This window comes from Artibeus jamaicensis, unplaced genomic scaffold, assembly GCF_021234435.1.
Source record: "Artibeus jamaicensis isolate MK-2021 breed Jamaican fruit bat unplaced genomic scaffold, CSHL_Jam_final contig_3152, whole genome shotgun sequence".
Taxonomy (NCBI): Eukaryota; Metazoa; Chordata; class Mammalia; order Chiroptera; family Phyllostomidae; genus Artibeus; species Artibeus jamaicensis.
The window spans coordinates 4,040,047-4,054,488 of NW_026521729.1; the positions used below are offsets into that span (position 1 = coordinate 4,040,047).

Consider the following 14,442-nt stretch of genomic DNA (forward strand, 5'->3'; position numbering starts at 1 on the left):
TTTCCACCTAATTCTTCTGATCCTAAAACTTGATTTTTCCCCCCTGTGCTTCACTCTCTCTCTGACTGTAATTGGCCTGGAAAGTCATGCATTCAAAAGGGAAACATTCATGGAATAACAGAACTGTCATACGTTCCGAAATTTTTATTGATTTTTATCTTCAACATCTTGTAATTTCAAATAATTTAACGCATAGTCTTACTACAAGAAAATAACTGCCATTTGGCCATTACTTGTACATTTTCTACTTCCCCCCAATTAGGGGATTTACTGAACATACTCTTTTGGAATAAAACGCTTAGCTGGGAATAACTCATAAATGGAGTTTTTAGAAAGACATCTTTTTCTCATATTTACTTTATCACCACGAAACTTTATCTTCCCATATTAGGTGGTGACCTAAGAGTATAAATATAACTTTGAGTGTTTTTTCTTTTATGCTTTATGCCCGAGCTGCACTTTTTCTGTTACATTCTGCAGACTTCACTGTGCTGCGCACACCCAAGTCTGCGTCGGGCAGCTGGCAGTGAATGTGTGTGAGGAGGGTCACAACACTTCATGTCACAAAACACCACGTCACGCACGGAGCCCCGCAAGCACTCAGGAGAGTAAACAGAACTGTAACACTCTCCGATGCGTTTTTTAAATATGTTTTCAGAAGTTGGAGACACTACAAAGCCCAACAGAAACTCAACAGGCTACAAATACCATTCCTGAGACTCTGTACGGCTGTCGCTTTGCGTGTCCCTGCTACTCATCATCGCCAGCAGCTAGTGCTCTCCAAAGCTCCATGCGCCCTGTTGGGTTTGTCATAGCGACAGCATGTTCTTAGGAGGAGAGCATTTGTTTGTTATCCAAAACTGGCCAGTTTTCAGGAGAAAAATATGACTTGCAGATTGCATTCTCATCTTCCTTGCTCAGATGAGATTTTGAATGTGTTTATTACTTGACATGTGACATATTAGCGATCATCTGGTAAGATAAGACCCTCATGCTAGTATTTGGTATGAGTCTTTTCTAATATGCTAAACATTCTTGAGGCAATGCCAAGAAATAAGTGCAGCCTTACAAAAGGTCAATTTAAAAATTCAGAATAAATTTTTTGCAATTAAATCTTTATATTTGGTTAGAGAGAAACTCCATACGATAAAGTAGCGAAAGCTGTGTCCCATTTTTGCAGTCAGTACAGTTTTGGGGTCATGTAGTGAATGAATGCAGCTGTCCTTCAACCATCACGTACACGAATAACCTGGAGAACAGAAAATGCGGGTTCCACCACCCCTCTGAGGGCGCTTCACCTGCCACCGTCCAGCTCGGATTTGGTCAGTTTGTAGTCAGACCCACAGAACCTGCTGAAGGTGCTCTGACGATATTAACTCCCCAGAGACACTACTCTAATGTCTGTTGTTAAAGAAAGAGTGAGTTTAGTTTTTGAAGATGGTATTAACCTCTTTAAGACTTGGGTGAATGGAGTTTTTACAGCGTGACAGTCACCTAACACCCACAATGGCCAGGGGCAGAGCTCGCCACCCACCGCCTCTCCGGGCCCCACCACCGACACGTGAGCACCTGCCCCCGGCAGGAGTCACAGAAGCTCATGTGACCGGTGCTTCCCAGACAGGACATGAGGCTGTTTGGGCCCTTGTTTCTCCTTCAACAAGTGAAATCACCTGATGTAGATACGCATTTCATTTCCATTAGGCCTGAACTAAAGTCCCTGTGGATTTCTCCAGGGGTGATTTAGAGCTTGCACCTCCCTGTCTCGTTAGGGTGCCCTTGAACATGGAGTAAGTGGGATTTCTCCCCTGAGAAAAATTCCTCAAGGGTAGAGATGAATTCTTCAGCTCCCACTTCGGTCTCCTGTCGCTGATCAGGGGCCTGTGTTTACCGCACGCTGGCCCATGGCCGCAGTGGACATGCCCGTGGGCACCGGCACCAGCGGGCCCGCCACTGCACATGGACACGTGATCACTCCTGCAACACAGTGGGACTGGGAAACGCACACAAAGACCAACTGTCGTCCCCTCAGTTGTCACTGTAGGCAATGCACAGAAACATTTTCATGAATAAAAGGCTCTCAGAGCCTGTTCTCTTATGCAGATTTAATCATGTACACAGCCTTTACAAAGAAAATGGAGTCAGATGTGGCTGCCCATTTATAGTTACACAGATGGCTCCGAGCAGAGAGGAACACAGTAAATTCAAAAGGAATTCCTCATGAAACTCCAGTGGAATGCAGCCCTCCATCCAGGGAGAAGATAGCCGTGCACTAAATTCAGACTGACTTATGCTGATTTACACTAGCATTTTGTGGGTTTGGAAAAACCAGGCTGCTAAATTGTTCTTAATTTAAACACACACAGCTTCTGATGTTTCTGCCAGATTAACTGTCGGTGATCTTTCTGCTGGTACTAATGCTATTGGACCACTACTGTTTCCAATTTCTGGCATCTGATATAATGCACGGTTGTGCCTATTTCATCATGCTAATTTTTTTCCTGGCTAGTACATGTTTTTAATAATATGAGACACACACACACACATAAACTCACATGCATATATATGTATGCGTTTGGTAGACATAATTTGACCAGACACAGAAATCATATGTTTTTTATTTGAAAAGGAAAATGTAAAGGAATGCTCTTTAGTATTTAAAGTACGTATTGTATTTAGATCTCATTTAAGTCTAGGTAATTGTACCTTTTGAAAAATTAATTTAAAATATTGGCATATCGGATCCATGCATTTTTTTAAGGCTCCATATGTGGAAGGAGAACATCGGTAGATGAAGCGGACATCACATTGAGAAAAACTAGAGTTTCATTCATTGTTGAGGCCATGTTATTTTAAATGCAGCAAAAACATGCAAAATGTAAAATGAAAGCACAGGTTTTTTTTTTTCTTTTCAAAGTTATGCCTCCCAGAAAAGTATCCCTTTTGGGGGAGGAAAAAAAAAACCCCAAACCTCAAGACTAGCTGGGAGCAACATAAAAAGGGCAATTTTCAATAACAGGTTTCTTTTACATTTACTTCATCATCAGTACAAAACCAGATTTTATACATTTTTGTTTCATTTACTGGGTTTCCAACAAGTAGAAAGGTCAAAGCTGCTGATAATTATTCAGTCATATCAAGCCTCACAGATAATAGTTCTCTGCTGAAATACAGATCAAGATCAGTTCTTCCAAAACCTGGCTATCACCTGGGAGGTTTAGAAAAACAGGGATTGCTGGGCCCCGAGATCTTCATTGTGGAATCTCCCCAAGTGTTCTCCGGTGTCACTGGCATTTAGCAGAGGCCAGCATTGGGGCACCACTGGCCTAAACGAATGCAGGGTGTGCGCACCTCCTGTATACAGTTTATCAGTTCTTTTTCACCAAGTCCTTCCAATCTTGGTCAGTAGTAGGTTTCAACAAGGGTTTAAACTGCTACATTTTTATCGAGGGGTAATTCTTACCAGAGTGTTCTCACTGGGTTTTCCTCCTGGTCATGTGTTGCCGGTCAAACTTGTTCTCTTTGTTCTGGTGCTTATTGTTTTTTTAGGACAAAAACTGCCTTATCGCAACTTATTATCAGCATTGCGGCCTTGTCATTCAATATGCTATCACTCTGAGGCCAGGCTTTCGTGGCTGTGTTATTATCACAGACTCTCTAACCACTTCAGAGCCCCGAGTCAAAGACCAGGTCCCCTGCTCCGCAGGCAGAGGCCGTGTGCGTGGGAGGGACCGGTCCAACGGTGACCGCTGAGGTTTGGAGTCGCGGATTCCTCTGGAGCACGCACAGGGTCTGAATTCCTCCGCCAGCCCCACAAACGCTGCACGCTGCCAACTGCTCTGACTCTGGAGCTCTAAATTAAGGCCAGCTCCTCCGCTCATCCCACCAGCCTTTCATGTTCCCCAACCGCAGCCTGAGAAAGGCGCCTCGGTCTCAACAGCAGCAGACCAGCACATGTTTACCTAATTCCTGAGACATGATGACAGTGGTCTCTGCGCCACCAAACGCTTTGCTCTTTATTATTTTCGGTCCAAGCTGACTTCCAAGCTCTCCTTGCATGTCACGTGTGTTTTGCAGTGCCTTCAGCCCCGCCCCTGAGGAGCAGTGGAAGTTAAAGGAACAGCAGCTGAAGGTGCAGATCGCTCAGCTCGAGACGGCCTTAAAATCCGATCTAACAGACAAAACTGAGATCCTTGACCGGTTAAAAACCGAAAGAGGTACCTGTGACCTGACTGCTGACTTACCCCTTTCAGACCTGTGCCTGACGCGCTGCTTGCTGTTCACGGACTCGGTGGGTGAATAGCACCTACCGAGCACCTGCCGTGGGTGGGAGCCACAGCCGGTGTCTGCAGCTGTCCACACGCATAAGGACTAGCGGTTGCAAAAATTTTCTTTTACTCATCCTCGCCTATTGGCCAAAGGGATTGTTTTTCCTCCGGGTTATGCAGGTTGTCTTTAATTTGTATAGTCTTCCTAAACTTTGAGCCTTTCTTTGACGGTCAACAAGTGTTTATTTGCTCGACGCTGTTCTTAGTTCTGGGGATGCAGCAGTGTCCCAGAACTGTATCTGGGGATACAGATACGAAAGCCTTGCCCGCATGCTGCGTAAGTTCAGCAGGGGAGAAGAACAGTGATTAAGTAGGTTGGGTGTCTGGCAGAGGCAAGAACAGTGGGAATGCAAGCAGTGCCAGGCGACAGAGCGGCAGACGTTTTTGATGGGTCCAGCAGGGAAGGGCCCGCTGATAGTGGGAAATCTAATTCCTCACTGTGACAGTGACCACCCCATACCAGGAAGCCTTGTCAAGATGTCCCTGCTGTAAAAATTCAGTCGTGTGTGAGGGGGAGGTGGGCATAGAACTGGAATGCTGGAGGAGGCAGGTGTGTTTTTGTTTGCTTTTTATTTCTTTTTTTTTGTATCGTGAATAAAAACAAGGACTGATGAGGCCCCCACCCCCACAAAAAGAACAGATGTCCCTGCTGAATAATAATTGTTAATAAGTTTCATGTTACGAGGCACAGGTCTCACCCTTCCTGTCCCATAGAAGTAAACATAATTGCAGTACATGTTTGATTCACTGTATTGCACACACATATATTACACACAAGTGCACAACAGGGGAACAGAATTATTTGCTTCACATGTTTTATCTGTGGCTCATCCACTAGGTAAACCAAGTGATGTGATAATAAGGTTGCTTCTTTGGAACATGTGCAGTTTTGTTTTATGAGACCATTTAAAAGTTTAATGCAGGCTCAGTAAAAAAAGAAAAAATATCTTGTCAGTATTCTATATGTTGATTTAAATCACAGTGACATACTTCATTAACTATAAGAAAGATTTTTCCCCATTTTTAACATTTCTGAAATTGAGATGCCTTTTATAAATCATAACATTTAAAATTATGGTCTGACTTTTTTTAACATTTTAAGAAGGCTGTAACAGAACACACTTTATGATTGATAGTCTTAATTTCAATGAAACACTTCTATTTAGCAAGTGATTAAATTTGAGGAAAAATTATATGAATATTTATCTAGAATAGTGTGAGTAAAATAAAATGGTGACATGATTTCTGACCAGGTGGGTATTTAAAGCTTTGATGTGAAAGATACACAGTTTCTGATTTTACTGCTGCAGAACTGACTACCTAGCAAAGTGCCCGGTTTAATAGTTGCTCAGTGAATTCCCGCTCCCGAAGAAAACATAAATTGTGCTCTTCCAAAAACATATAAATGTCTCATTCTTAAAGGAAACAGAAATGAAGTAAACTTTTCTTATTTCTGTGCTTTCTGTACTTCTGGAGATATTAAGAATTCTGAAACTCTTATGTATGGACATCTGATAAATTATTACATCTACAATTGCCAAGTTATTTTATTTCAACTAGTCAATTTCTCATCTTTTTTTACAAACTGGTTCTTATGTCTCTTTTGGATTTTCCCAATAATAAAAATAACTCAGGTGCACCATAAAAAACAAAAGTCCTGTAAAAAAATGTTTTTAAATCACTCAATTCACAGTGCTGAAGATCATCTCTATTAATATTTATGTGTGTCCTTTCAGATTTTTCTCTATGTATAGATAGTTTTATAACGTGCTTTTTAATTTACTATATTGTGAAATAATTCCTTGAGTATGCATCCAAATTGACATCCTCCTGATCTGTCGTGGTTATCATAGTTTCTCAGTGTGAGGATAGATCACCGATTGTTTAACAATCTTGCATTGGTGAATTTTTTAATTGCTTTAGTTTTTTAAGTATCATCAAAAATTTCTAAACAAATCTGTGTACATTTATTCATTTTTTTCTAAAGAAAATTACCGGAACTAAATCTCTATTTGTAAAGCCACACTTATCTTAAGTTATTTTTTGCTTGAATACCTGAAATTTATAGGCCTAATGATTTAAGGGTTTGTTTTTTATGAAAATGTCACAATAGATTACAAGAAAAATATTGCAGCCTTTAACTATTTTTTTTCCAAAGAAACACTAAACCAAAAAATTGACACTGCCTATTTAAGGAAATCTTTTACTATTTGGAAAGTTCCTTTTTGTATAACAGATTTTGAAACCATTTAATTTTACTTTGAAGTGTCTTCACACACTTACCTTTTCATGTACCAACTGTTCTTTGCCAGAAGATGTTTCCCTGGCTTCTTGAAGTCATTCATCTCGCGGGCAAATTATTTTTAGAGAATACTCACCTCTTTATTCAAGGTACAAATTAGTTTCAGATTGTGTAAATGTGTGGGGGAAGGATATGTAAATGCCGTTTGCATTTGGTTAATGCTTAAATTAACTGCATGTGTCTAAAGGCCTGCTTTTGAAAGCTCCTTTCTATCTTTAGCTGAAATGCATAATTCAGCATAATGCATATGGTTATATTGATCACAGCTGAAGATATTAGCACAAAGGAGTTCTGAAAATTGTTTAGTTGAATTGTTCTCTGCACTCTGTTTATTACTGCTGTGCTTGAAGAACATAATTTTAAAAGAGTGAAATGTTATCTCATTTGAATAAAATGCTGTTTAGTTTAACCTGCTTTTTGTCAAATGATAAGGTAAAGGAGGTTATTTTTCATCTTGTACAGGACGCTTTGATTTTTCATATTATAATTCAGCAAGTCTATTTCCTCTTTGAACTACAGTGTCTCCCAATAAACAGTTTAATAAGGGAAAAATATAGTGAATACTTCTACATAAAATTCAATAGAAAGTTACCGATACTCAGTCATATCTTCTCCCACTGAGTTATTTACTTACTAATAATGCCATAGTTTAAAAATGTCAGTGAACATATGGGGACACAGTTGTTGAAACAAAAACGAGTAAAAGAAGAAACATCGGAATAAGTTTATTTATTTTTACTAGCATGTCATTCTTGGGGCCCTGCTCTGAAGAACTGAAACAGCGGAGTAACTAGAGCATAGAAATAATTGTCTAATGAGCTCGGGCAGGTCTGTCCCTTACACTCAGTTCACCCTCAGAGTCCCTCGAAGTTTTGCTGGCCGGAGAAGGAAATTGTATTATCCTCAAGACCTGTGCTTTTACACCCTCTGACCACAGCCGCCTCCTTTTTGTTACCTAACTGTTCTATCTAGGGGTCATTTTAACCTAATAAACTTCAAAGAAAGCTTTCCACATTCTTCCTCTACTCTCTAAACAAAGAGCAAGTTTATTTCATGAGAATTCATATTTATTATGAATCCTGATTTTTAGTTTAAAGACAAGTATTTCACCTTGACCTTCAAAGTTTCCAAGTGTTGTCCACATGATATTTTTTTTTCCATTTTGTTCATTAAATGTTAGCCATTTGTCCTCTAGGATAACCTTTAACCTTTTACCAGTAAGGAAAGGTATCTGTATATTTGATTCTAAAATGTCTCTGCACACCCTAGATTCACAGGTTGGTTTGTTTTACTTTTTAGTTTGCCAGGAAATACGTGACATTACAGATACCCAGATTTACTCCCCTTCTTCTTAACTGTGTTTTACCATTTCTTTACTTACATGTAGTATTTCTAGCTTGGCAACAGAAAGCATTTTAAATGTCAGAAACATATTTTTGTATAAAAAGCAGTCAGTGTGCAAATGTACTCATGTAAAGAATTCTTGGCAGAATGTATTGACTTTTTTTTAAGAAAAGGAAACAAAAAAATGTAGAACTTGAATTGAGGGCGTAGGACAAACATAAATCTCTGGGAGTGGCTGAAATTAGTGGGGACGCTCTGATGACATGGTCTAGGGTCAGTCCACTGGGGAGCCAGACGGGGGTACTTTGACCACCACAGTGAACTCGAGGGAAGAGGACACTTAAGCACATGAGGCTAAAGAATAAACTTGTTGGCTAGCTACTATGCGTTCTTTTTTTCAAGTTTAAAGCATGTTTAATGCAGGGAGAGAAAAATTAGTCTCTCTGTGGATTTCCTGTCTTCGTTAACACCGCTACTCTGAACCCCTGTTTGTGGGCCTGGGGAACACCCCGCACCCCGGTTTTGTAACCTCGGGGTCTGTGGCTTCTCATTAACAGCATGAGCTCATCAACAACCCACATGAATTATTATTGATACTGCCACGCACTGGTTGAGAATCTATTTCTATCTTAACGGATTTGTTAGAATTATAGCTGATTAAAATTATGGCTTTAGCTATTACCAGAGAAATTATCTTGTTTGAATTAAAAAAAAACCCTTTTTGTTAAGTTGGGAAAAGGAAATTCAAGGAAGTCAAAACACTAAAAGATAAAAAAAAATTTTTTTTGCATGCCTTTCAGGACCCTTAATAAGTAAGTAAAAATCGTAGATTTAGAAACATATTTTCTTAGGTATTTTAGATAGAATGTTCCTTTGAAGTCCCAGAGGCCACAATTTCCTTATATTAGTACTGCGAACTCACGTCTTAAGTTTTCGATAAGCAGTGAATCATATGGTGGACACATGGGAGGGTCGGTTCATTCCTCCTTCCCCGCCGCCTCCGCCGAAGTGCGAGCTCAATTTCCTCTCTGACCAGAACAGTGCGTGGGGTGTGTGCGTCAGGAGCTATATTCATGTAAAATGTGTTCTTATCCTGCATCCTCTCATGCCTTTCTGATTGTGTCGACTTTACTTTTAAGAGCAAAATGAGAAACTGGTTCAAGAAAACAGAGAGCTGCAGTTACACTCCCTCGAACAAAAGCAACAACTTGATGAACTTAAAAACCGAGTGAAGTTTTACAACCAGGTGAACCATTTCCTTCCTCTCGAAATAAACCCCGTATTTTTACCTACATATTTTACGCACAGAGAGAACGCTGTACTAGAACGAAAAAGAATACAAATATATTGCTTCACATATTAATTCTTGGGGTCAGGCAGCTACGTTCATCCCATGAGGCTAATCTGCACCGTTGGGGCATCTCTCATTCTTGCCATCAATATCTCATTGTGACTTCCGCTTACTCCGTCTTTTGCAGGAGAGTGACATTAATGCTGATGAGCTGAGTGAAGCCCTTCTGCTTATAAAGGTAACTTTCTGAACTTCATCGTGAATTTCGTGTCTACATATAACTGTTTCAGCATAATGAAGACCCTTATCTGTAACCCTTTTAGGTGGAGAATGAATTATTCAGGAAACTGGTCAGGTGACATATACTTACAGCATCTACATATTTCATAATGACACCAAAATTACATTACCACGGATCTCAGAATCTTTTGCTTAAAGGACTTTCTCCAACCGTAACAAACATTTTGCTTTTATATGCCTTACTATAAAATGAATAAACAACATTCTGTCCTAAGAGATCTTGGTACACACTATCATTTTAAGTCAAAGATTGAATTTTAAGTGTTACCAGAAGATATTTTCCAGTTCTAGGATATTCTGTTGTTTACAGGAAGACATGAGAAAATGCATTTATTTCCTTTGAGATCATCACAGTGTAGATTTTAATCATATGAAGACACAGAAATAGAAATAAATGTACATGATTTCTTTTTTATGTCATGAAGTAATAAACTGTTTTTTTGAATTCTCTATAATTGTTCCAAATGTCTGTCCAAATATATTTGCTGTAGCAGGACTACTTTATTCCTGATGGAAAATGGAAATATATCTGTTTTCAATTAATGATTTTTCCTTGCTGTATCTATAGTAAATTGCATGATTACATTTCAGAGGCTCTTGTTTCAATAATAAAACATGGTTTTGTTTTAGGCTCAAAAATCACAGAAAAATGGAGACCTTTCCTTTTTAGAGAAAGTGGACAATAAAGTTAATAAAGATCTAGAACACTCCCTGAGAGAGCTGCAAGCAACTCATGCAGAAACGGTGCAAGAACTTGAAAAGACAAGGAACATGCTAATTATGCAACATAAAATTAATAAAGATTATCAGGTAATGTAATACACTGAGTGGGGAGAGTCAGTTTCCTGTGATGCTCTGCAGATGATTTACTTTCTTAAGCAGTCTCGTGTATGATCTTGTTGTAATCTGTGACCCTGCGTTACCACATACCTGGAAGTTTGCCTCGTACCTGAGTACTTAGAACGAAAGGGCCCGGATCTGAGAGGCGGTGGTGGCAGTGAACTCCGGCGCAGCGCCCTCTGCAGGCGGACTGCAGTGGTCCTGGAGCCCCACCCCAGCACGGTGCGCGCAAACCTCCGCCAGGGGGACGACCGCCCCCGCCCAGGGAATCCGAATTTTGTGGATGTTACTTATGAGTCTATGAACAATTCTAAACCAGTTTTCTAAACTGTAAGCTACTTGAAGGCAGGAAAGTGGTTTCCAGCTCCCGGTATCTGCAGGATCTAGGAAATGCTTGAATCCCTCTTACTTTAAAAAACAAAAATGGAACGAATCACAAGTACCGAACCCTATCTCATTTTTTAGATGGAGGTTGAGGCATTGACCCAGAGGACGGAGAATCTGCAGCAGGATTACGAACTCAGAGCGGAGCAGTACGTTCACCTTCTTGACATCAGGGCGGCGCGCATCCAGAAACTGGAAGGTACGGTGTGCGCAGTGCACTGTCCGTCTCGTCCAAATCTGCACTCTCTGTTTCTTTATGCCTTCCCCACCCCGCCCCCAGTTTATAACTGTAATAAAAATTCCAGAGAGGCTGTTAAGATCTGAGTATTTTCTACTCAGGAATATGTAGTCATCCCTACGGCTTTTTGAATCCAGTGCTGCTTGCAGACAGGATTTCACGGCACTTCATACAGTATCTCAGACTGAATGTGCCACCTCATTTCTAATTTCTCTTCTAAGGAACCTGTGCATCTTAGCCAAACAAGCATGCCTGCTCTTTGTCACACTCCTCTAGCTCAGTCCCGTGGCCGCACCTCCTCCACGGGGACCACCTTTTCCCCCTGACTCCAAGATATACCCTCCCCTGCTTCAAAATCCAAGTGCAGGCCCGAGCCAAGAAGCTGGCTCCCATTACTTCTTTCCACTCCTCAACTGGAAATGACCTTGCAACAGTTTTCCAACTCAAGCAAATATGAGGATTACAGGGAGGGCTTGCAGCTTCCTGGGGCCTCCCGGGACCCTGGGACCCACGAGTCTATTCATTTATGAATAACTCGAAGGAACTCCGATGCAGGTGCAAGACCACGATTTGAAAAATACTGTCTCGGCACTGAGCGCTTTTCCTGTCGGGTACTCGGAAATTGTGTCGGGGAGTACAGTGCTCAATTTCTTCACTGTCGGGGCTTTGCACACTCTGTGACTGCAGTGTGAGTTCTGCGGTTGGAAGTACGTTACCTCTCTTTCCTGTCCCTTGCCATACGATGCTTGATTCAACAATCCATGCCAGCAGCAATTTGACACTTCTAAATTACTGAGGGTCCCAGAGGCCTTTTGTTTATTGGGTTACACTTGCGATATTATATTAGGAGTTAAAGGTGAGAAATTTTTAAAATATTTCAAGTCATGTTAAATAATAAGAAACCCATTCATGTTAACATAGATTACAGCATGTAGTTTTAAAATGCAAAACTTTCTATACCAAAAAGTAGTGAGAAGAGTGCCCCTTTAATTTTCTTAAGAGTTTATTTATTTTTAGAGAGAGGGGAAGGGAAGGAGCGAGAGGGAGAGAAACGTGTGTGGTTGCCTCTCGTGCACCCCCTGCTGGGGACCTGGTCTGCAACCCAGGCATGTGCCCTGACTGGGAATTGAACCTCGACCCTTTGGTTCACAGGCCCGCGCTCAATCCACTCAGCTACACCAGCCAGGGCTTTTTTGTTAATTTTGAAATTGTTTAACATTTTTGCAATTTTTTTAATGTCTGGCTTAATAGAAAACAGCTGGGTTTTTATATGTGCTTCTGTGTTGAACCCATTATGATATCACATATCATGTAGGTTCTGGAAAACTTCATTACACACTCTTGAGAGAATAAAAATGTACAAAGCAAATAATATCTTAGGATTATTTTTTAAATAGTTCTGACTTCACAAACCTTCAAACTGTGTCAGGGACCCTCAGGGGTTCCCAGGCCACACTTTGAGAACCACTGCCCTGGGCAGAAGGGCTCAAAGAGCATCTTTTTCCGACTGGACGGGGTTTCCCAGAAGTCGCAGGGCGGTGTGCACCGTTCGTCTCAAGTCGTGCGCAATAAAAATTTGCTTCATGCAACTTCCTGAATAACACGGTCACAGAGTTTGGGATTTTCCTTTCTTTCAGGTCGTAGTACATCTTTGCCAGTATATTTCATCTGTTCCCTACATTCATTGGTTCAGCCCATAAACGTGCCCAAGCTCCTAACGCGTCCTGAGCAGAGTGCTAGGCTGCGAGAACACAGACAGGGAGGACAGGGAGGACAGCTCGGGCGCGGGCCTTGGGGACCTCAGGAGGTGTGAACAAACAGATAGACTTCTCTATGAAGAGCGTGGAGCCAGGAATGTGCGAAAGGTACCAGAGGAAAATTGAGGAATAAATGCCTGTTTCTACCCGAAGGTTCAGGGAAGACTCCGCACCCTCGGCTGGGAGTGTTTAAAGATGGCAGGACTCACCACTGAGTAAGAGCTGTAGAAGGCGGTCTGGGTAGGAGATGAGGCGGGAAGAAGGGCCCACGTGGGAAGCTCTGTCGTTCCTTTGGGAAACCGTGTGCGGACCCATCGAGTGGGGACCCGGGAGCAGTCGTGGTGAAGGCCTGGTCTGCCGTCCTGAAGCGTGGGAAGCTCACTGAGCTGGAGAGCCGCTAAGGCATTTTTCCAGAAACATGCCCAGGACTGCATTGTGGACATTATTCTGCTTCGGGATTGGGAAGAACAAGTCAGATAGGACGGAGGGAAGCAGTGGGGGTTTATAATAACCTGGGAAGTAAACACTAGAGGTTAAGTAAGGCAGCATCAGTGGAGACAGAGAGGACAGGGCAAGAGGACAGGGCAAAGACTTAGGAAACAGTGTTGGATACGACCCTACGGGTGTGGGGAGAGGAAACCAGAACAACTGTGGGCCTCACCTAAGGCAGCCTGGTGAGGGCTCCTGCCATCACTTGAGATGCGGATTACGGAAATAACTGGAAGAGAACACAATGGAAGCATTCTCTTTCGGATATATTGAGTTTGATGTGCCTGAGAACACCTGGATAGAGGGCTCAGCAAGCCATTAGATAATAGTAACAGGATGAACTTACCCATGAGAGACATAGACTAAGAGGAAGATAAAAACAGAACGTCAGCAAACTAGCAGAAAAAGAAGCCCTGCGGGAACGAGAGGAGGGGCAGGAGGAGAAGCAGAAGGATTGCCACTGGGAGCCGAGGTGGGATGGGGTCCTGAGAAGTGGTTACTGGTGTCAGCGATGCAGAGGAATCCAGTAAGGACAGGACCGAAGTCTACCCAACAGAGCGGTTAATTGGACAACCTTTTCTTGGGTAGTTTCAGGAGAAAAGGAAGGCAGATGCTGCTTGCAGGAGGCTGAAGGGTGTCTGCTGGATGCGGAGGTGGGGACACAGTAGACGTCACTCTCCTGGAAATCTGGCTGTACCTTGGGGGGAAATGTGTGTCTAGAAAGAGCTGGATCTTTTTAAAAATGGTATCTTTTTTAGAGGAGTGTAAATAACAACTTTATACCACATAATTTAAAGTATACAATTTGGTGAGTATGGATCAATGTGTGTACACCTGTGAGACCATCGCCGTAATCAAGATAAACAGATCCCTCACCCCCCAAAACCCAGTAGGAAAGTGTATCCCGGGTGGGATAAAGGTGAGTTTACAGTTGCTCAGATGGAAAACAGTAGGGTGCTAAACTGCGTTCCGCGTACTCACAGCCATCAGCCTGCGTCAGTCGCCCTGTGTTCTGGCGGGTGGAAGGGAGGGGCCTTGGGAAGGGGAACCGACTCTGCAGGGGAGAAGGTGACAGGAGGAGGAGCAGGTGCATCCCCGGCTCTGACCTCAGCTGCTCCTTCAAAAGCCATTTTTCCTCTTCCATGGGCAGGCCTGTGTGACAGCTTAAGTTA

The 14,442-nt window shown here is 42.1% G+C and overlaps 1 protein-coding gene across 1 annotated transcript in view; it reads left to right on the forward strand.

The window, feature by feature from the left end:
- The window catches only part of RPGRIP1L (RPGRIP1 like), an 83,262-nt gene that overhangs the window by 29,117 nt on the left and 39,703 nt on the right, over window positions 1–14,442 (forward strand). Inside the window, exons 10-14 of the mRNA XM_037141551.2 lie at window positions 4,075–4,214; window positions 9,111–9,217; window positions 9,450–9,500; window positions 10,193–10,372; window positions 10,868–10,985. Of these exons, the coding sequence (XP_036997446.2) occupies window positions 4,075–4,214; window positions 9,111–9,217; window positions 9,450–9,500; window positions 10,193–10,372; window positions 10,868–10,985 (596 nt within the window). The remainder of the gene's footprint in view (window positions 1–4,074; window positions 4,215–9,110; window positions 9,218–9,449; window positions 9,501–10,192; window positions 10,373–10,867; window positions 10,986–14,442) is intronic.